Source organism: Dromaius novaehollandiae, chromosome 7 (assembly GCF_036370855.1).
Source record: "Dromaius novaehollandiae isolate bDroNov1 chromosome 7, bDroNov1.hap1, whole genome shotgun sequence".
In the NCBI taxonomy this organism is placed as follows: domain Eukaryota; kingdom Metazoa; phylum Chordata; class Aves; order Casuariiformes; family Dromaiidae; genus Dromaius; species Dromaius novaehollandiae.
In genome coordinates this window covers 22,960,629-22,982,138 of record NC_088104.1, presented here as the reverse complement: position 1 = coordinate 22,982,138, position 21,510 = coordinate 22,960,629, and the positions used below count along the sequence as shown (strand labels likewise).

The following is a 21,510-nucleotide window of genomic DNA, read 5'->3' as shown; positions in this document are numbered from 1 at the left end:
TTTTAAACTGTTAGGGATTAAAAATTAAGGAATTGTGTTGAATTATGTGCACTGGCACTGTGGCACTTTCTTGTTGAAGACCTTATTTTTCAATTTGTTGAAAAGCCTGTAAAGTTCAATTCAGTTCTCAGAAATCTTCCTCTGCCCCTGCCATAGCCTCCTAACAGATTTAAGATTATTATTTTAGAAAATGTTAGTCCTACCTAATGGTCATAATATGTCATTTGAAGAGATATGGCATTTTCATTATTTTTAGTACTCTAAGGCTGTACTGGGTGGATGCCTTTTTTGATAAAATTGAGCACAGCACCTTTGATGGGCTGGACAGACGGACACTTGAACGCATCACTCAGATGACTCACCCATTTGGCCTTACTATTTTTGGAGGTAAGTCTGGCTTTGAAAAATATGATCTTTTACAATCCCAGAATTTTTTCATGTCATGATGTGTGAGTATGTGAGACAAAATAACATGGTTTTTGTAATACAGCTTTTTTCATTAAAAAAATCACTACTGAAAGATTTTGTAATAAGATAAATTTAGTGCTGCTTGCTTTTATATGTATTTGAATTAAAATTGTTTGAGGCAGTTCAGTTAACTCTTTTAGTGCAACACTGCAGATATGCTGTACTAAGAATCACACCTTCCAGGATGGGCTGGTTGTGCAAATGCTAGGCAAACAAGATAAATCACCTTTCTAAAGGTGAGCAGCATTTGAGAATTTTATTAAATGCATGTAGAGTTTATAATTAGATTTATGTTGCATATGAAGAAGGGTATCAGCATCTGACTCCTTTTGATATGCAAAAATCTCTTCAAAATATTCAAACATTTTCTAGAAAGTTGTCTTAAGGAATGATTTTAAAAATTCTCTCAGAACTTGAAATATCACTAGGGTCTGTTAAACCTCACTGTAAATGGAATCTGAGATGGCATGTTTTTTCTGAGTTAGGTTTGCCTCTGACTGAAGGACTCAGTTCTGCTCTGTCAGTGGTAGAATTCAGTTTATGCTGTTCCTTCTTATTTTTCAGGAAATAGTTATGAAAAATTACTAAATTTACATGAAAAGCCTTACAGTTTTATCTCATGATGTTTGACTTTTTATATCCTATTGCACTGTAACTGTTATGTGTTAAATGTCTTTCAAAACAGGTTATGCCTATTTCACTGATTGGAGACTTGGTGGAATAGTTCGAGTGAGGAAGTCTGATGGAGGAGAAATGACTATTATTAGGAGGGGTATTAGTAACATTATGCATGTTAAAACATATGATGCCCATTCCCAAATAGGTAAGCTCATTTGTTGCACGCATGAAAGATGTGAGATAGGGAATAAGAAATAAAATATCATGACAGTAGGTGTCCCCTCTCAATTTTAAAGATGGCTTTACTGAAGCATGATTGTGACATGCTGAGGAGGCAGCACAGACACTTGCAATCACTGGTGATGTATTTCAATGTTTTGTGACTGCAGGCAGTTTTCCTCCACTTTGTCTGTTACTTTATTTAAGAACTTTGTAAAATGAAATTATGATTCTATTGTAGTATGTGTAATTTTATCACCAATTACAACCTTGTATTTCTCTTTTTCTGGAAGAAGTTGTAGTTAAACTGAACTACTTATTTTGAAGAAATGGGTAAACATTTATTAGTAGAATCACTATTCTTAAAGTAGACACCATGCATAAGGCTCTTACTTTTTATTCTTTTTACTCAGCTGCGCTCTAGGTGTGTGATGATCTAAAACAAGGATTTGATACTGTAGTTAATTTAGTAAAACACCCAATGCACTTGTCAAACAAGTGACCAAACCATGTGCTAAGGCTCACTGCTTTCCTGGTGTCTAAATATTGGTCAAATCCTGTCTGAAACAAAGGACGTCGTTTGCTGTAGTGTACTTGTTTCTAGACAGCTGCCAGAATTGGACCAAATTTAGTAGTATGTTGTTGGCTTCCTTAAACACTTGTGTTATTGGAGATTATATAGAATGGAGGACATGATTACGACTTACTATTACTGTAGTGACTTTCTTAATATCAGTGGACTTGATCTTATTTTACAGTGTGAGCAAAACCAGAATTTGTTACAGTATTTTTTTTGTAAAATGTTCTTTTACATTTACTGTACATTTTTAATAGTTTTCAAGCTCATATCAGTAGCGTATGTGTTGATCTGCTCTATCACTTTTTAAGGTTCTAACTACTGTAATAGAGGAACAAACCCCAATGGAGACTGCAGCCATTTCTGCTTTCCAGTACCTAATTTTCAGAGGGTTTGTGGTTGTCCGTATGGCATGAAGCTGGCTTCTAATCAGTTGACATGTGTTGAAGATCCATCCAATGAGCCACCAACTTTGCAGTGTGGCTCGTACTCATTTTCCTGTGGCAATGGAAGATGTGTGCCTCGATACTACCAGTGTGATGGTGTTGATGATTGTCATGATAACAGTGATGAACAAAACTGTGGTTCATTAAGTAAGTAATCCCTGCAATTTACAGTTAATACTTGCTGCTTGAAGTTCAGGAAGTTTAATGGGTCAGTCTGATTTCCTTGGAATAATCACCCAAATTTTTAGCTGTGCATTTGTGAATAAATTGTAAAGTTTTTATCTGGGAAAAGAGTTACTCTGGAATTAATTGGACAGAACATAGGAATGGGGAATTCAACACTGGAGTCATAAAGAATGCACAAAAATATCTATATCTAACTAGTTCTCAAAATCAAATTGACCGAGTCACAAAAACGGCTCTTCTCAAGAAAAAAAATGCCTTTATTCTTAGATTTTTGTAAATTTCTAAGGTATTGGAATATTACTTGCTTGCCTTACTTTGCTGCATGGAGGATGAAAAAAGTATTGAATAAAAATAAGGATATTTAGAAAACAACAGCATAAGAAAAATAACAATACCATATGCATTATCTAACCTTCCTCTAAGATTAGAGCTGCACCTTTTATTTCATCTAACATCTGAATAAAAATTATGTGGTTATTATACTTGCACACTTCTGAACTATTTGTTGTTTCTTGTTTTTTACAGTGAAGTAGATTAAAAGCACATGGGTTCATTTCCTGGTTTAATTGTAAAGTGGCTTTTATGACATAGTTGGTGCATGTTTCTTCAGAGTTAATTCTTGCTTTTAAGTTGCAAATAAGAAAATAGGACATATTAATAAAATTCTGCCCCTTAATGCATATGACTAATATAAATCAGGTATAAAATCTATCTCATATTAGTTGGTTCTTTTAGAACAACTAGAATGTTTTTGGGGGAAAATGAAAGTATAGAACAAATGGCTACTTGAAGAAATGATTTTTCTTGTTCTTCACAGTTTTGAAGTACTTAATGTAACTTTTTATTGTTGATTGCAATTTAAAAACTACTATAATGCAGTTCTGCCACATATTGGTATGACTGGCATATTTTCACTCTGAGCAATGTGCATTTTAGAATTTGATGCATATTTTAGACATTCCTTAAGTGTACTTAATATACTGTGAGGGAAGGCAAGTTTTGGAGCTCTTTATAGAAGTGTCTTCCTATTTTGTTTTTTGTTTAGACAATTCTTGTGCTTCATCAGCCTTTACCTGTGCCAATGGACAGTGTATTCCAGGTCGCTGGCATTGCGATAAACACAATGACTGTTTTGATGGCAGCGATGAATTGCATTGTCCCACACAAGGACCCACTTCATGCCCTGTAAGCCTGTTCACCTGTGACAATAACCGGTGTATTCCTAGGATCTGGCTGTGTGATACTGATAATGACTGTGGTGATGGGTCAGATGAAAAAAATTGCAGTGAGTATCATAACTGTCTGTTTTTTTAAACATGTATTTATGTCTCTGTAGGTGTAAGAATGATAAATGAAATTAGGAAGAAAGAACTGATACCTAAGTTAGAATAATATTTTGTAGTCTGTAAGGTGTGGAAAACTCACCTAATTTGAACTATCAGAGCCAAGTAGAATGCAGAAGAGTCATTTAAAAAAACAAGGTGCAACTGTGACCGTTGTGAGATTTTGCAGCATCATGATTACGCGTTGCAGTTTACAGCAGCAAGTAACAAAAGCCCAGATGTTCTAAACCCTTACTCAGTGAGTGGTCTCAGTAATGACTAATGGTGTAGTCAGCTAATCTAATCTGGAAGTTTCTACACAGAAGTATCTGTAATTTTGCAGTGAAATAAGACAGTAGTTTCTCTGTATATTTCCTTTGGAATTATTTCTCTATGGTTGGAATTGTGTAGTTATTTTACATGACTTCTAGCCTGCGTATGAATAAATAATTACCTGATACTAAAATATGTGCATATGATTTATGTGATTGCTAGCTGCTGCATTGCATGCTGCAAGTTAGTGACAGTGTCTTTGTACTCTCTGTATTATGCTGTTTTCAGAAGAGAGAAAAGAAACACAGCAGTGTTTATTGTCATTCTTAACAGCTTTCACAGGCACCTGTGAACCTGGGCAGTTTCAGTGTCCTGACCATCGCTGTATTGACCCATACTATGTCTGTGATGGAGACAAAGACTGTGTAGATGGTGCTGATGAGCATGACTGCAGTAAGTATAACTTCATTTGTTGAACGTTTCTTTAGTGTTTCCTCAGATTCACCTCCTGAAGGGTCTTTGACCTCGTAAGAGACAGCTCCAAGATAGCAGAATACATAATAATCAAATCTGTAAAAAACCCTGGTGTTTATGATGCTTATTTACACATTTGTAGCAAACCCTTTGATCTCTAGGCTGGTTGTAGAGGACTGAGACCTGTTTCTTCTAAGTTTTCTGTGGATTCCAAGATCATTGCATTTTATCTGTCCTAGGGAAATCATGGTCTTGAGTGGAACTTGGACTCCTTATATCCTATCTGACTTGTGTACCTGTAGAAAAATTGATTGCAGTCTAGTCCTGTAAAATAAAGTAAATAGCTAACATAATGCTTTTTATTTTGTAGTATACAACTGCAGTGCCACAGAGTTTAGGTGTGTAAGTGGAGACCAATGTATTAGCACTTACTACCAGTGTGATGGTGTCTTTGACTGTAACGATCACTCAGATGAGACTGATTGTCGTAAGTATATTAATGCTGAAATAAAAGCTTTAGTTATTAGATGAAGCTTCTAAAAATGTCCGTTATCTGTTATGGTCCCTTTATTAAATAGCTGGAACTGTTGTGATTATAACCTCAAAATTCTTTTTAAGTAAACTGGTCTATAAATAGCTCTTCTGAGCAGAAATTTCAAACATAGTAAATTCCAGCTCAAGAGTAGATTTTCTGGCAAAAAGTAGAGTCTGTATTCCTTTTGGATCTAAAGTTTTCTGTTATTTGACACCTCATTCTCAGGCTTTAAAAGTAAAATTAAGAAGTATATGCAGTTAGAAAAATGAAAACCTTATAGCCATGGGAGTTAGATTGGAACTTTTCCCTTGAATCATTTCTTACATTTAAGTTAGTGAAAATTTTGCAACACTGGAAGGTGGAAACTGTTGTTTCAGCAAATACTTTCATATTGCTTTGGGCATGTACCAGGCATAAACATCAATGTGTGCTTACTCAAAATATAACAGTAGGTGAATTAAGCTGCCTTGTTCGCTGTATTATAAAGTAGGAGTTGTTTCTGATTCTGAAATGTCATGTGGATGGACTGATTGGGGGTTTTTGGCCTGATTTACAAGGAGCACAGTTCTTTATAGTATTGAAGTTACTTATGCAAGAGGTGAACTGAACCTTGCGTTTTTGCATCTCCACCTAAAATTGAAAACATTTAATGTCACTCTTTTAGCTACGAGACCACCAGGGATGTGCCACCAGAATGAATTCCAGTGTCAGTCAGATGGCAATTGTATTCCCACTACCTGGGAATGTGATGGCCATCTTGACTGTGCAGATGGTTCAGATGAACATCATAGGTGTCCTGCGAGGACCTGTCCTCCATCCCTTTTCCGCTGCGACAATGGCAACTGTGTCTATCGAGCATGGATCTGTGATGGTGATAATGACTGCAGGGATATGAGTGATGAGAGAGATTGTCCTACTCAGCCCTTCCGGTGCCCCAGCTGGCAGTGGCAATGTCCAGGTCACAGTATCTGTGTGAATCTGAGCAAAGTATGTGATAATTCTGCTGATTGTCCTAATGGAGCAGATGAATCTCCATTGTGCAGTAAGTTACTGTTTAAGCATCTACAATAGCTTACAATATGCTGTGGCTTCAGAAGGAAATGGAGTATGCTGGGTGTCAGAACAACAGCCAGGCTTTATTCAGCATACTATCTTTAGTGCAGCAACATTTCTAACAGAAATTAAAAGCACACTGAAATGAGAGATCAGATAAGAAATTGCACTTGGCTTGCAGTGAAAGGAGACCACAGTGATGGCTATGATGAATTCATTAACTGTGTCCAGTCCTGTGCTCTCAATTCATATATGACTTTCACTGACTTCAGTATGGAAGTTTTTATATAGCGATGCAGAAATCAGCTTTGTGTTCCCAAACACATTCACTTAAATGTGGTATGCCTTAAGTTCAAATGAAATGTGATTCAGTTTTTAATATTTTCTTTTAAATTTCTAACTTGAAGAATCATGAAAAAAAATCTAAACACTCATGTGTAGCCAGAATTTATATTTATGTTGATTATGAATTGATTTAAGTGTAACTCTTTTCTTTCTTTCCTTCCTTCTCCTCTTTAATCAATGCACGTTCTCAGATGAACCCCAGCCAGGTATGATTATAAGCAGTATTAAGTTATTATCTATTAATATTATTTTAGATTCTTAACTGTGCAGTAAATGATTTGTATACTTCTAGCTAGCTTTGAAAATTTTGTTATAAATACTCAGCAGACAGCCTTCTGGGATTCCTGCCCTTCTTCTGGGATTCAGCAGTAAATACTCTGTTATTGTGTACTTTGGTGTGCGTTATGTATGTACATATGTATTTTGCATAAAATATCAACCCCAATAGAATCTTATATTGCATAATTGGTGCATGTGCAGTCACATTCTGGCAGCAGTTTTAGGCTTGTAATGCAATTGCAAAGTATTAAATTTAGTATGGGAAGTTTTTGTTAAATATATGCTTATTTCCTTCCTCAACCCCATTTCAGATCAGGAGAGCTGCTCTGACAATAATGCTGGCTGCACTCATGAATGTATTCAAGGACCCTTTGGAGCTCAGTGTACCTGTCCTGTTGGATATCAGCTTGCAAATGACTCCAAGACCTGTGATGATATTAATGAATGTGACCCTCCTGGCTTTTGTAGTCAACATTGTTACAATGAAAGAGGGTCTTTTAGGTGTTACTGTGATGATGGATACATTCTAGAAACCAATGGGAGGACTTGTAAAGCTGCAGGTAAGGAACATGGACCTCAAAACCTGAAGAATGACAACAGTGTCTGGAAAATGTCCAGCATTGCCATTTTCATATTGTTGTTTTTGAAAGAGCTGATGCAAACAGCCATTTACAGTCATTCATGGCAGATGATATGAGTATTAAAACTGACAGCTGAGGGGTTAATTGTTAACTATTACTTGCTTGAAACAAAACCTTTAAGTTAACACACTGAGTTTTTAATGCCAGGAGGTGAAGAACAATATTTTGAAGAAAAGCAATGTCGGGCATCTGTAAGCTTTAACCCATAGGCTAAAATCTGCTCTTTATTTTAGAGTTCAGTGCCCACAAAATGTGTAAATCCCATCCTTTTGAGAAGACTTCACTAGTGCTTGTGCCTCGCACTCATTTCTCAAGAGTAAGCACCACTGACATTGCTCTGCATCTCTTTTGTAGTATGCTGATAGTACACAAAAGCCATAGCAGAGTTTGTTACTGCAGGTTTCCTGATTTAGAAAGGCTGTGGAAGAGTCTTGCATTTTACTTCCAAATAGGTCACACACTTGCTAATTTGAAGTTTCTCAGAGACTACTGTCTTTACAGTTGCTGCTTTACAGTTGCTTAGCAGTATAAGTATCTGCAGAGAAATATAACCACAACAGCCTATGTCTTTCCTGTAATGTCTTTATCTTTCTCCCTGGCCCCCAGGCAGTCTGAAGGGAAAAGAGGAGAGCAGCCTGACTGAAAAGGAGGAAGAGCTAGATTGGGTAGGGTAGCTGGTGAGACAAGGAGCTTTGGAGTCTGAGTCAGGGACTGGGAATTGATAGTGGCTTTCTCTGGATGTCAGAGGCAAACTGGACAAACTGGAAGGGAGAGACCCTGGTGCACAGACATGAGGCTGGAAGGAGGGTCTGGTAGAAAGAGTAAATGATGAAGAAAGAATGGAATAAACGCAGGGTAGATCCCAAGGTCAGGATGGACAGACTGAATGTGATAAAATAACTTGGTCTGGGTATTGATTTGAATTTCTGCTTTCAGTGTTTGTATTTAGATATAATAGTTTTGACACTATAAAGCCATATTAAATTACTCAGTATTATTTTTCTTATAGAATTACTGCTGAATAGCTTATTGGTTTATTTTTGTTTCTTCTCCTTTGATAGAATCTGGAAATCTTCTCTTGCTAGTGGCAAGCCGTAACCAAATTGTTGTAGACAACATCACTTCTCAGTCACACAGTATTTATTCTCTGGTTCGAGATGGGAGGAATATTGTGGCTATTGATTTTGATTCAATCACAGATCGTATCTTTTGGTCTGATACAACACAAGATAAAATTTGGAGTGCTTATCAAAATGCGACAGACCGAAAAATAGTAAGTTTCACTGAGTTATTCTTGTCTTTTCATCGTGGAGAGAAAGGGAAGACCCTATATCTGCAGGTAACAAAGAGAAAAAGGCAAATCCCAGTGTACTGAGAAGAGAGATAACAGAGAGAAAGTCAAACAACTCTGTAGATATTAAGCCAACATTTCATATAGCTTTTTTGAAAAAGAAAACCCTTCAGGAAACCCTTTCTTAACACCAGACTGTAAACTGATTTTCCTATTAGTAGATGCTTATTTCTTTGATAGATCCATAGAAGTTAATAGGAATGTTTGAGTATATCCTTTCTCAGCAGTTTGAATGTGTGCATTGTCACTCATTCTGTATAACAGCTCTAGAAATGATATGGCTCCTTGTTTTCTATAGCTACAGAAGTGAACAGGATAAAAATTTAATATCGACTAGCTTGTTCTGTCTTTCTCTCTCTCTTGCTTTTTTTTCTTTTTTTTTCTTTTTTTTTTTTTTTTGAACAGGTGTTTGACAGTGGTGTCACCGTGACTGAAAGTATAGCGGTAGACTGGGTAGGTCGCAATCTTTACTGGACAGACTTTGTTCTGGAAACAATTGAAGTCTCTAAAATGGATGGGAGCCACAGGACTGTGCTGATTAGCGAAAATATAACAAACCCAAGGGGACTAGTATTAGATCCCAGAATTGAGTAAGATTTTTGTTTTGTTTTGTTTTGAAAAGATGCATATTTTATCATGATAACAATAGAAGAAATGAGTTTATATTTGTCCAAAGTTTTGACATCTGGAAGAGGAAACTTAAGAGATTTTTTTAAAGATAATGTGTTTAAAGACTTATTTTAATGTGAATATCTAACATCATATAATCATTATTGGTAATCTGTTACTCTGACTGTAATAAGATGTTTGTCTTATTCTAAAATAGATCTTCCTGCATTTGCTTCATACATAGGAACTTTTAATTTAAAATTCTTTTATATTATGATCACTCAATGTTATACCACAGACCTATCTACAATATAATGTGGTATGCCTATCTGGCAAAGAACAGGCTCTTTCGTAGCCACAAATCTATCATATAAAGCTCATTAGAACAGCACCTTTCCATTTGGACCACAAGTGGCATAGCGTAAATGGGCTATTATGGTTTGAACTGTTCATGTACAAACCTTTACTTTTTCTGAGCCTTCCAGCAGCGAGAACTGCCAGCTATGTGAGGCTCTCAGTTACAGCACTGATAGCATTATCAAGGCATGCCAGTAAAGGCACAAACCTGTATCAAATTAGTGTTCAGCAACTGGAGAATGAGATTCTAATCAACATTGGAAAATAGTGAAAACAAAGTAGCTTCTATTTGCTGTTACCAGTTACAAATGAAAACAGCAGTAGAAGTATTTAAAAAATGTTTCCAACAGAAGTTATGGTAATATCTTGAATAAGCATATTGCTGAGCTTGGTGATTTCAGTATTACTGCATAGGGCATTTCTTAAAAGTGCTGTTTGTATTATTTGGGTAACAAGGCTTTGTCTAACATTTTTTCAATAGGAGTTAATTTTTTTCTGACTGGTAACCACAAGCTACTTTTTGCAGTGCTCATGTAATGTTCTGGAGCGACTGGGGCCAAAACCCTCGAATTGAAAAAGCCAGCATGGATGGCAAAATGCGAACAGTTATCATTAACAATAAAATCTACTGGCCCAATGGACTCTCAATTGATTACCCAAATAAGCTGCTGTATTTTGCTGATGCCTACCTTGATTATATTGATTTTTGTGATTACAATGGAAACAATAGACGACAGGTGGTTGCAAGTGATTTGGTAAGACATTAACAAAAAAACATTGTTTTCCCATGTCCTTACTGATAGTACTTAACAGCATATTTGCACTCTCATAGACTTGGATGTGTTTATCTTCAAAATATTCCTATGAAGCAGAAGAAATATTTTAGCTGCATGTTACAATTGGAAAAAGAACAATTACATGTCCTACCCATGGTCTCACAGGAGATCTTTAACAGACCCTGGAGATAATGCAGGCTTAGTGCTTTAGTTCATTCTCAAATGCTTTCTACATGCATGAAGTCTAAAGGCTGCACCTGACAGTGCTGCTAAAGCTGGTGCATTTGCTCTAGTCAAACACACTCTAAAAGGCTGGAAGAACATTACCCCTGTCATGTTCTGCGAGTGATAACTGCTGCTGCTCTCAACAGTAGCAGGGGCTCTGTGTTGCCCAGACTTGCTACATGCTGGGCACTTCATGAGGACTATCCATCTTACAAACTATCTCCCAACAAAGTGCTGCTGTCAGCTGGCAAGATTGTGTGTGTACCAGTACAATAATTCAGATGCTCAGCTAGTACACATAAGCTGGTATAAATAGCTGCATGTATATTTTTAACAATCAAACCTCAGGGCTTGTTTGTCTTTGGCCAGACAGACAATTCTTGTGAAATAGAAGCTGGTGCAATCTTCAGCTCTTTCTTGCCCTGCAACTAGTTTTCTGAAATTTAGATAAACAACTTTCCTCAACACTCCGGAAAATTATGGGGGAGCTTATCAAAGATGCAAGGTCTGACAGGTCCATAGCTCCCAGTAGGCATTTCCTCTTGTGCCTTTGAAAATCTACAATTGGGTCTTTATCTGTTGGTTCCGTGTGTTCCACCCTGCAGGTTGATTGCTTTATTAATTCCTCATGCTGTGTAATAGGGTCTATTTAGCATTTTCATTAAAAAGTATATTTCCCCCATAAAAACAACCAGTATCTTGTTTTCAGGCAATATATGAAAGATATCTTTTGAGACACAGCTGCTGTATTTTTTATTGTGCTCAACTCTGTTATTTCAGTGCAACCTTTAGATAATACTAATCTCCAGAACTAAATTGATAAACATCCTTTCCTTTTAGATATTGCAGCATCCTCATGCTATAACTGTCTTTGAAGATTTTGTGTACTGGAGTGACCGGTATACTAATCGGGTAATTCGGGCCAATAAATGGCATGGAGGAAACCAAACAGTTATGATTTATAACATTCATCAGCCTCTGGGGCTTGTGGCAGTCCATCCTGTAAAGCAACCTCATGGTAAGTTCAGCAAAACAAGTTTGGTAATTACAAAAACAAAACCATGCAGTATTCTCATGCATCAGTACTCCTGGATTTGGTCATGTCAACAAATGCAGTGGGCTGAAATGAGCAGATATAATTTATACTGTTGACTTGCAACTGAGGATCATTTCGGCCTGTCCAACCTGTTGAATAACCTGCTGTTTAGGGAAAGTAACCTAGGCAACATATGAGCATAATGAATAGACAAAAGGAGTAACAGAGAAGTGGTACGTGCAGTTCTTCTGCTCTTTTGTTTTGAATGTTTCTTTTAAGAAGATGGATTTTTTTTTTTTGAACGCATTTGCATTTGTAAAGTCTGACTCTGTGGCATACTGGACTCAACTCCTTGCACATTAATTATAGCATGCTTCTAGAGAAGATTACTGTCATCATCTTGCTTTGCAAGCACTTTTACATTATTTCACTTAATGAAATAATAATAAATTAAAGCCCTTCATTACATTTAAGATTCCCTCTGAGATCATGTGCAAGTGACTTCTTACATGTGAATGACCATCAAGGAAATCCCTTTTTCCCTCTGTCAGGTAGTGTCCTCTTCCAAATCAGACTTTCTGTCAGGCACAACTTGAAGTGTGGCAATTATGTTGATGCAAACACTGTCTTTCATTGTTCCTGCAATATTTCTTGTGTATTGACTGTTTTAATCAATAAGTGTTACAATGGCTTAAATTCTTTTTTCTGAAAACTTTCTTAAAGAGGTGGGCTGTTAGTGTGAGCAATTTCAGTGCTATATTGTCTGTGCACTATTTTGGAACAAAACCTACCTCTATCATGTTCAGAGACAAAGCCACTTAGCACTGTCATTGGAAATTGTTCAGTAGCTAAAGGATATCATTAATTTATACATCATAGTTCTGGTTTAAGAGGTTTTATTTTGCAACTCGGGGTAGTAAAACCTTTCTACCACTGATGGGGAAAATGATTTACTGTTTTCATTGTATTAAATTAGTATGTTTCATGATTTTTCTTTAAAATTATTATGTTTCATGATTTTTCTTTTAGAATTGTTCTGTTTTACTGTATGTGGCCAGACAGAGAAGAAAAGAAAACACTTGCAAAATACCAAAACATGCTAATGTTTACAGATGAAGAAATAAGTATTTAATACCTGAAGTTCCAAATACAGTATTACAACTGTATCTTCCTCTTTCCTTTTTTTGTAAATCATTAGAGTTTACATCATTAGATTTTATATTTGTTATACTGATGGGATGAATTATCCTTTGATAGTTTGAGTTCTGAGTTTATGCCAATGCTTTACTGCCATCTTGTTAATTTCTTTTCAGTGCTCATTAGCTTTTACATTAGCCACAGTTGTGGTGTTTCCTGGAACTCACTAGCTTCTTAGAATAAGACCTGTTGCAATTGCTAAGGGTATACTCAAAATACGATTTTATTTTCTTATGAAGATGGCTTGTCCTGAAAAACCCTCTTTAGCAGCAAGTTTGTGGAATCTAAATTGTTGAATTTTAATGTGCAGTAGTAATGGCAGTCCATAGAGACCTTGTTCACTGTCTCATTTACAGTTTACAAGCTTAGACTGCAAGTTTCAAAGTGACCCAAAGAAATTCCTCATTAAACTGCCTTGATCTTTAAATGAGATCTGGGCAACCATGTTATCAACTTAGTTTTCTCTGAAAAGCTTCAATAAATAATTTAAATCCCCCATCTAGAAAGGTTAGAATAGTCAGAGACTGAGAATCCTGCTGGCCTCTTGGTGCAGTTGACAAAGGTTTGAAAATTAATTTGAAAGACTTTACATAACAAAAAAAGTGAAAAGAGCAATAGGACGTCGGTGCTGATTTTACAGGAAGGTTGTGTCATGTTGTAAATATATTGGTATGCTTGTGGTTCTTGGAAATATTTTAATTTTTAAGTTTAAAGAAATGCCAAAACTGATATAGCACTTGGGCTGGTTTTAACAGTATCAGTGACATTGGATGTTCTTCCTAGTCGATCATATTGTTGGTTGCCAATACTTTCTTTTTCTTTTCAGATATCAATTCTTGTTCATCATCCCCCTGCAGCCACCTCTGCTTGCTTTCTTCATCTGGACCACTTTTTTTTTCCTGTGCTTGTCCTTCAGGATGGATGCTTTCTCCTGATAACAGAAACTGCATGAAAGGTAGGGCAGTAATAATGAGAGATGAAAAAATGACCTGATAGATTGTCAGAGCCATGCCTCTGTCAGGCAAAAAGCTTACTTCAAAACTTTAGGCCGCTGTTCATGAAATCAAAGTTTGGGGCCTTTCCAGGTAGGGTACTTTTAGGAAGCATGCCGTGTGCTTTGGGCTGAAGGTTTGGAGCTAGGTCCTGGAAAGAACTCAAAGCCAGAGATTTAGATGCTTCATTTGAGGGGAAAAAATGAATGAACTGAATTTTCTTCTAAATGCTTTAAAAAAGGCCACATTTTATAGTTTCCCAACACATTCAGTGTTTTGCTGTTGGAATACATCTGGAAGGAGCTGAGCATTAGTTAAAAATGAAAGAGTTCTCTGGCAGAACATTGTCCTTCTCTTTGTAAGTATTCAGCCTGCAAACTGTTTTTAGAAGTTGCACTTGTAAGAATGTAGGATGCAGTACTAAAATCTTGGTCACTGGGTCTGTTTCCTTCCTGTCCTTGACTACCACATCATGTTCCCCTTTCACCGGTCAAGCTCCATTTTAAGGTTAATTTGTTTTCTTGCCCCTAAAACTCTAATTAAAAGGTTGTTACTGAACCTCACAATTTTGGTATTTGGAAACTTTCTGGTTTTTAGTTTAAATATACTCTTTCCCCAGTTTATGCCCATTTTTAGCATTGTCCTTCATGATAAATAGCATAAATAGTTCTTCCTTCCTTCCTGGTATGTGTTCCTCTTATATATTTAAAGAGACTATCACATTCTTTCTCAGTCTGTATTTTGCTAGGAAAGAAGCCATGCTCCTTTGGTTTCCTCTAATCAGAAGAAATGCTTTGCCTTCTTATCACTGTCTTCAGCCTGTCTGAACTAGTGCATTGTGGAATTCAGATCAGAATTTCACAACTTGAGCTTTTTTCCCCAAGGTAAAAAATAAGTATGCAGATGCAGGAGGTCTAGAAACACAGCCTTATGGACATTACAGAAGCTAAAGGTGTTGCTCGTGTACTACGACAGAGCTAACCTTTGCAACCAAGTATTTCATGTCAAAAAGTACTGTTGCACATTCTTTGACCAGTCCACAGACCTCATACGGTTTGTAAAAATCATTCAGCCAATTCATTTTAAAAAAGTCAAGAAATTTACAAATTGCTGGCAGGCAGTTTGTGACCAGAAATTTGACCAGATTAATTTTGTCAGATAGAGCATTCACTATGAATTTTTCTCTCAACTCTTAAGATATGAAATGTGCTTTGGTGCCTGCCTAATAAGGAAGCTTCGGATCACTGAAATATAAGTAGAAATTCTCTCTGGGCTAAGCTAACACTAGAAATCTCTGTTTCAGTCAGAAGATCCTTTTCTTTTAAAATGTCTCAGTTTTACAGGTCTCTTCCTCCCTGCTTGATATTTAGCAGTGTGTTCTTTAAAGAACCATATTGCAGTTTCCTTTTTCTTAACAGCAGTAAGAGAATTAGAAATTTGCATAGGCTGAAATGAAATGCACATTTATTTTTAATCTGCTACAAAGGGCATTTCTTTTAGAATTCTATGCTATTTTTTGTATGTGCAGGCCTAGAGAGGGATCACACTGAAGATAATGGAATATGGCAGTGATGCAGCACAGGCACCTGCAGAGTTGGGCCCACATCTATTCTCTGCCACTGAATCAAGCTGTTGATCTTATCTTTACTTCCCAGCAGTGATGTGTTAAGTTCCCTGTATCTAATTAGGTGCTGGTGTGACCCTTTTTATAAGTTCCATAATTGTTCAATATAAATTGTATGAGGGAGAAATAGAAATGTCCTCCTCCAAAGCACAATTCTTTGAAAATACATGGGCTTGTTCTTTATTCTTGGATGAAATGTATACATTTAAAAGTTTGTAGAAAACGTCTACAATTTGGCGTGATTCTTTTAAATAATGGGTTTGCTGAATGTTGGCTCATCAGCAAAGGTCATAAAACTTTGCTGATTCTTTTCATGGTAAAAGATTTTAGTTATTGCTAATGATTACAGAAGAATAGGCATTTGCCGTTTCTCTTCTGATATTTTCTATGATCCTAATCCTTGCTGTCATTGTTTAGCTTAGTATGCCAGCACAAACTTTCAGCAGAAAGATTAAACTGAGCTACATGCATTTGGTTGCCCAGTGTTCTCTATAACACAATGGCCCCTGCATGCTTAATTAGCATATTGAATATTGCTAGCTTCGTGTTGATGAAAAAGTATTGAGATAGGATTGCACCATTTCTTGCTTTATATAAGACCAAGAATGCTAATATTATAAGGTTGCTTTTGCAGTTATTTTACTTTAAACTACTTTTCGATGTTTCTAATAAAGATGGTTATGTAGCAAACTGGCCTGAAAACAAAACAAGGAATTTGTGGATCTTGCACTCTTACATTAGTACTCTAAATTTAGTATTTTGTACATTTAATATAATAATACATTAATTTTACATGGATTATCATTTATCATGTAAATTTGTATTAAATGTAACAATTGTACGAAGGATGTTACATGGATCTGATTAAGCTACACTGATTTTAGGTCTGGATAGCTCATCAAAATGAATCTATTGCCCTTTATATGAATGAAGAGGAATCAGACTATGCAAATTTGCATAGGTGTTAAATTTAACAAAAAGAACCACCAAAAATTTTCTGTTGAATGTAATTGGTTTGTTGCTCATAGTTTTAATGAGACTCTCAGACTTTTGAAACAAAAGCACTGTCTAGCCCAGTTTGAGTACCGTATCTGTGTTTGAACAGGATTTGGCAGTGGTGTACTGTGTACAGTTTGAGAGGGAATAATGACTCTGGAATCTTATGTGCATTGAAACACTTTCACATGAATTTAGCTGCTCCACACACACATTTTGTAAGAGGGCACTGGCCTGCCGCAGTTGTAGAAAAAATAAAGTGGAAGACACACAGGAATTTCAGAATTAGAACTAGCTAAATGTCTTCAGGCAATTATTTGCCAAAATTTTGATTTTGTGCTGAGACAAACAATATGTAAACTTGTGTTAAATTTGATAAATAGTTTTTGCTGCCAGAGAAGAGTGGGGAGAAGAATTTTGGAAAAGTGCAATTATGCTGTGGTTTGTGGATTTTTGTGTCAAAATTAATTTTTATTGCAAAACTTAGCTAAATGTATTAAGAGCCAGTGAAACAACAACAGCAGCAAGTCTTTGATCTGTTACAAAATGTATATTTCAAAGGTCTAGTGATAACTTCTTCCCAAACTCCACTTCATGTCAGAAGTAGTAAGATACTGCTGCCTTTCCCGTGACAACAGCCCAGTTCCCTCCCAAGTGGTAGCTTATGCCTGTGGACAGAGGCTAGAGAGTTTGTTCTGACCTCCGAGGGCAAATGGACAAGGAATAAGGGAGTTAGTGTTCAGGAGATGCTCTTCCCCTTCTCCTTTGCAGAGGAGAATTTGGGTTGCTGGCTCACACTGTAAAGTTCTCTAATGCATTTCCTCAGATCACCTGACTAGATGCCCTTTTTTGTATGATGTAAGCATAAAGATATCTGTTTACCTAAAAACAGATTTGCTATAAAAGAGCATGACTACCAAAAGATAAAACAACAAAATGCAGTACTGCAGTTATGTTTAAGAGTACTCAGAACAGTGACATTGAGTGATGTATTACTTCCCTTAGCCACCAAGGAATGGTCCAGCCTTGTTTACTTCCACGTTCTTAGAATTTGCTTGCACATTTTTTGTGATTGGGCACAGTGCTGATACTTTAAATATTATAACTATTACAACAACTGACTACCTCAGTCCTAATGAGATAAAAAACTTAAACACAGATGGTTACAAAATATCACTGGTAACCTTCATCCATCCGCTGTCAGCATCAGGGAATGGGCTTCTAGGGGGCTTATCACATTGCCAGTTTTTTGATTAGGTGAAACATATTGGAACATAATTCTGAATTATATTACATGTTTTCACAGTTGAACATCCTTTCCTTATTGCTGTAAGAGATAATATAATTTATGGAATTTCTCTGAACCCTGAGGAGAAGACTAATGATGCCATGGTTCCAATAGCAGGAGTTCAAAATGGTGTTGATGTTGACTTTGATGACACAGAACAGATGATTTATTGGGTTGAAAATCCGGTGAGTTAGTATTTTTGTTCAAAATTTGCACTAAGGTAGTACTTTCTACTTTAAAATAATGTTTTTGTTAAAAATATATTAGCATTGCAGGCAACAATTTTAATGAATATAATTGGAAGGAAAGAAAGCTTTTTTTTTTCCCTAGGATAAGTTAAAGCAGCTCATTTTCATTTGTAAATTAGTTTTCATATTTTTCAACTGAAATACTTGATTAATGCTATTTCTGGCTAAGCCAGAGACCTGAACAGGGAATACCAGAAAACATGTGGCAGAACAATACTCTCAGCCTTTTGCCATAGTCCACTGTTTCTTCTCTCTATTGCCTTAGGGCTTAATTCCACAGTCAGAGCACTTTTCCATGAGAGCAATACACTGGACACAGTGGCACTAATCATTGGAACAAAGTTGCATGTATGCATGATCAATCTTTAGTTTGAGTACTTCATGAAGTAGCATAGTACAGAGGCATCTGTTTTTTTTAAGAGGAGAAAGTGGTTGCAAAGCCACAGTGATTTTCAGGTAGCACATATGAGGCTCGTAGTTCTAAAAAAATAGTTTGAATTAATTTTTAATTTTAGATTATAGTTGTTTGATTGAACCTTTTTAATGATTGTCCTTGCTGAACTAGTGAACGATGCGCGCTCCTTAAGGTTATTTTGCAACAAAAAATCTCAATCTTTGCAGGATAAACACTTAAAAAAAAAAATCTGTGTAAGTCTGGGAGATGGACATGGAATGAAACTGCTGATTCAGCAGTATATCTGCTCTTGGAAACTTAAAAACAAGAAGAGCAGTGCTAAGTCCTGGAGAAGCATAAGGAAATGTCCATAGTCAAGCTTTACAGAAATAATTCACACTAACTTGTTACCTTCCATCCATGAAGGAATTAATTTGGTCTTTTCCCAACTGGTTTGCCTTTTCCAGGTTTAATTCAAAAAGAAGTTTAAAAATTACTCATTACATTAGCATATTTAGTTCCCATGAGGTATTTAAATAGACTCATTTAAGCAAATCTTTGTGCCAGAGAGAAGACTAGTTTTTGGGAACCTATTTGATCCTCCATGCAGTCTGAAAACATATTCTTGCCAGATCTCAGCCAGCAACTACAGCTGACATTTACAAAAGGTTGAAGAGTTCTGTAGGAGGTCACGGGCTGGTGTATCCATTAACAGAACTGGCAAGTGAAATGCCAGGTGCAGCTGCAGGCTGAGTGCAGTAAGTGCTATATTTTAGTTAGGTCTTGAGCTCCAGCCTGACAAAGGTATGATTATGGGCTGTGCCCCTTGTCTGTAACCCTGACCCATACGTCTCAGATTGCTGTTGCTTCCCAACAGAGCTGAGGCACCTGTGTCATGGCTTATTCTCTGAAAAACTTATTTCACTAGCTTCTGATGACAGAAGTGTGTTGCCTACTTTCTTCATTATCGTCCTTGTCCATTACCACAAAGCCTCTTCTTTTAACACCCTCTCTTGCCTCCGTCTGTTGCATGTTTGGGTTTCCTTGACGTTTGTCTATCCTTGCGTAGTTTGTAGCTGTAATTTCAGTCCCAGTGCTGGCAACAGTTGAAGGTATAGGTAAATATCCATCATCTTGTTCACCCTGTTTGAAGCACACTCAGGGCAGAGATGAATATCAGAGTCCTACCTATACTGCTCGAAAAACACTTCTCAAGTATTTTTATCTTCAGTTATCATGTTCCATAGGTTTTTAATTGTGAACAGCAATGATAGGCAGAAGACCTTCTAACTCTCTTTGAAGTGTCCATGATACTATGCACTGGCTAAAGAATAAATTGTATGTACATCCATCAGGCTCTCAAAGTAGGGGTTGAACAGTAAAAACAGGAAAAAAAAGATAACTTAGCTTCCTTTCTGAATGGCCATTTTGAATTCTGCCTTCAGATGTTTCTATTAGGCATTATACTGATATAACGATAACAAAGCAATTAAAAATGTGCATGGACCAAATCATCGCTGGGTGCTGATATAACCCTGATTCTGGCTTGTTTCTGTTCTGACCTGGCATGTGCAATCTGTCCTTCCTGAATTGGCATATTTCAGGTGCGCAGCTTCTCTCTTCCAGTGGTGCAAACTCAGGGCTGTAGCAGTGGGCTGCAGGTTTTGTCCCTTCCTAGTTGGTGGTGCTCCCCCGTCTTTCCAGCAAAGTGCCAGAGGAGAACAGACCTGGGTAGTAGGTCCCAGCCTGGGCGCCTCTGCCATGAAGTGAGGTCTTCCCAGGACAGGCCCCAGCATGCTTGCATTAGTGGAGGAGGAAGGAGTTGGTGAGGAGAGAGAAACAGATTTCAGCCCTCACTCACAGCTCCCCAAACCCTACTGAACCCATGTCAAAAAGGCTTAGCAATTTTTGTGATAGCTGCTGATACTCCAGTTCTGTTTAAGTATGTATTGTGAAAGAGTCGCATACCCATCACTGACTTCTGTACAACTCCTGTAAAATTGACATAATCTGAGAAAACCTCAGGAGGTCAGCTGCAGTAGCTACTTCAGATAGTTTCACTATACTTCACTCTGGTTCATCTCAGTTCAGTGCTTGTTGATATCATGCTTTAGTGTCACACAGTGTAGCTAATGCCATTCAACTTCTAAGTCATAGGTTGTCACTTCAGGAGTTACCCTTATGAAGAAAGCTGAAAGGCTAATCCTAGTCCAGTTTCTTGCTTTTACAGTTTATTAAAAATTTGGTTCTGAAATGCTTATGCTTAGAGATAATGCTCTTTATTTTCCTATATTAGATTTCAAGTGTATTTGAGATGGTTAACTGAGGGATCTCAGTCAAAATCTTTTGAAAATAAAGTGCAACTCACATTAATGTGACTGTATATAACTTTAAAATATACATTTTAGTCTTATATAACCATTTTTTCATGCCAGTCAGATTGATTTGCTTGGTGAACTGTAATGCTTCTTTACAACATATAATTATGATTTACAATAATATTTTTGTCATGTTTATGCTTTGTGAATGCGCAAATACATTTCTGTATCTCTGTGGGATTTTCCTTTAGCTAAGAAAAGAGTATAGCATAAAATAAATGCTTGAGCAGTTGGAATAAAACAATATTTTCTTTGTGAAGCTGCTCTTGACATTTTTTCACTTTCATTATCTTTTTTCCAAGGGTGAAATTCACAGAGTGAGGTCAGATGGAACAAATAGGACCGTTTTTGCTCCAGCAGCTGTTATTGGTACTCCTATTGGCCTGGCCTTGGACTGGATATCTGCAAACCTGTATTACAGTAACCCAGGAACACAGTCAATTGAGGTAATCATTTAAAAAAGACAATTGTAAAATAAAAGCCTAGATTTTTGGCTGCTATATATACAGTTTGAAATCAATTATAATATTTAGTGAAAAATTCCTGAAATTAAACTTATTTTAAAACTATCTTCTAGAAAATGCAAACAAATAGTCTGAAGGA

At 36.6% G+C, this 21,510-nt stretch overlaps 1 protein-coding gene across 4 annotated transcripts in view; it reads left to right on the top strand.

Annotated features, from left to right (window-relative positions):
* The window catches only part of LRP2 (LDL receptor related protein 2), a 133,257-nt gene that overhangs the window by 55,117 nt on the left and 56,630 nt on the right, over positions 1-21,510 (top strand). For all 4 annotated transcript variants that reach the window (XM_064514893.1, XM_026093805.2, XM_064514891.1 and 1 more), the window contains 15 exons: positions 257-387; positions 1,154-1,291; positions 2,194-2,475; positions 3,560-3,799; positions 4,443-4,562; positions 4,954-5,070; positions 5,783-6,160; positions 7,107-7,355; positions 8,498-8,709; positions 9,193-9,377; positions 10,280-10,508; positions 11,595-11,772; positions 13,814-13,942; positions 17,906-18,072; positions 21,210-21,353. In XM_064514893.1, coding sequence (XP_064370963.1) covers positions 257-387; positions 1,154-1,291; positions 2,194-2,475; positions 3,560-3,799; positions 4,443-4,562; positions 4,954-5,070; positions 5,783-6,160; positions 7,107-7,355; positions 8,498-8,709; positions 9,193-9,377; positions 10,280-10,508; positions 11,595-11,772; positions 13,814-13,942; positions 17,906-18,072; positions 21,210-21,353 — 2,899 coding nt within the window. The remainder of the gene's footprint in view (positions 1-256; positions 388-1,153; positions 1,292-2,193; positions 2,476-3,559; positions 3,800-4,442; positions 4,563-4,953; positions 5,071-5,782; positions 6,161-7,106; positions 7,356-8,497; positions 8,710-9,192; positions 9,378-10,279; positions 10,509-11,594; positions 11,773-13,813; positions 13,943-17,905; positions 18,073-21,209; positions 21,354-21,510) is intronic.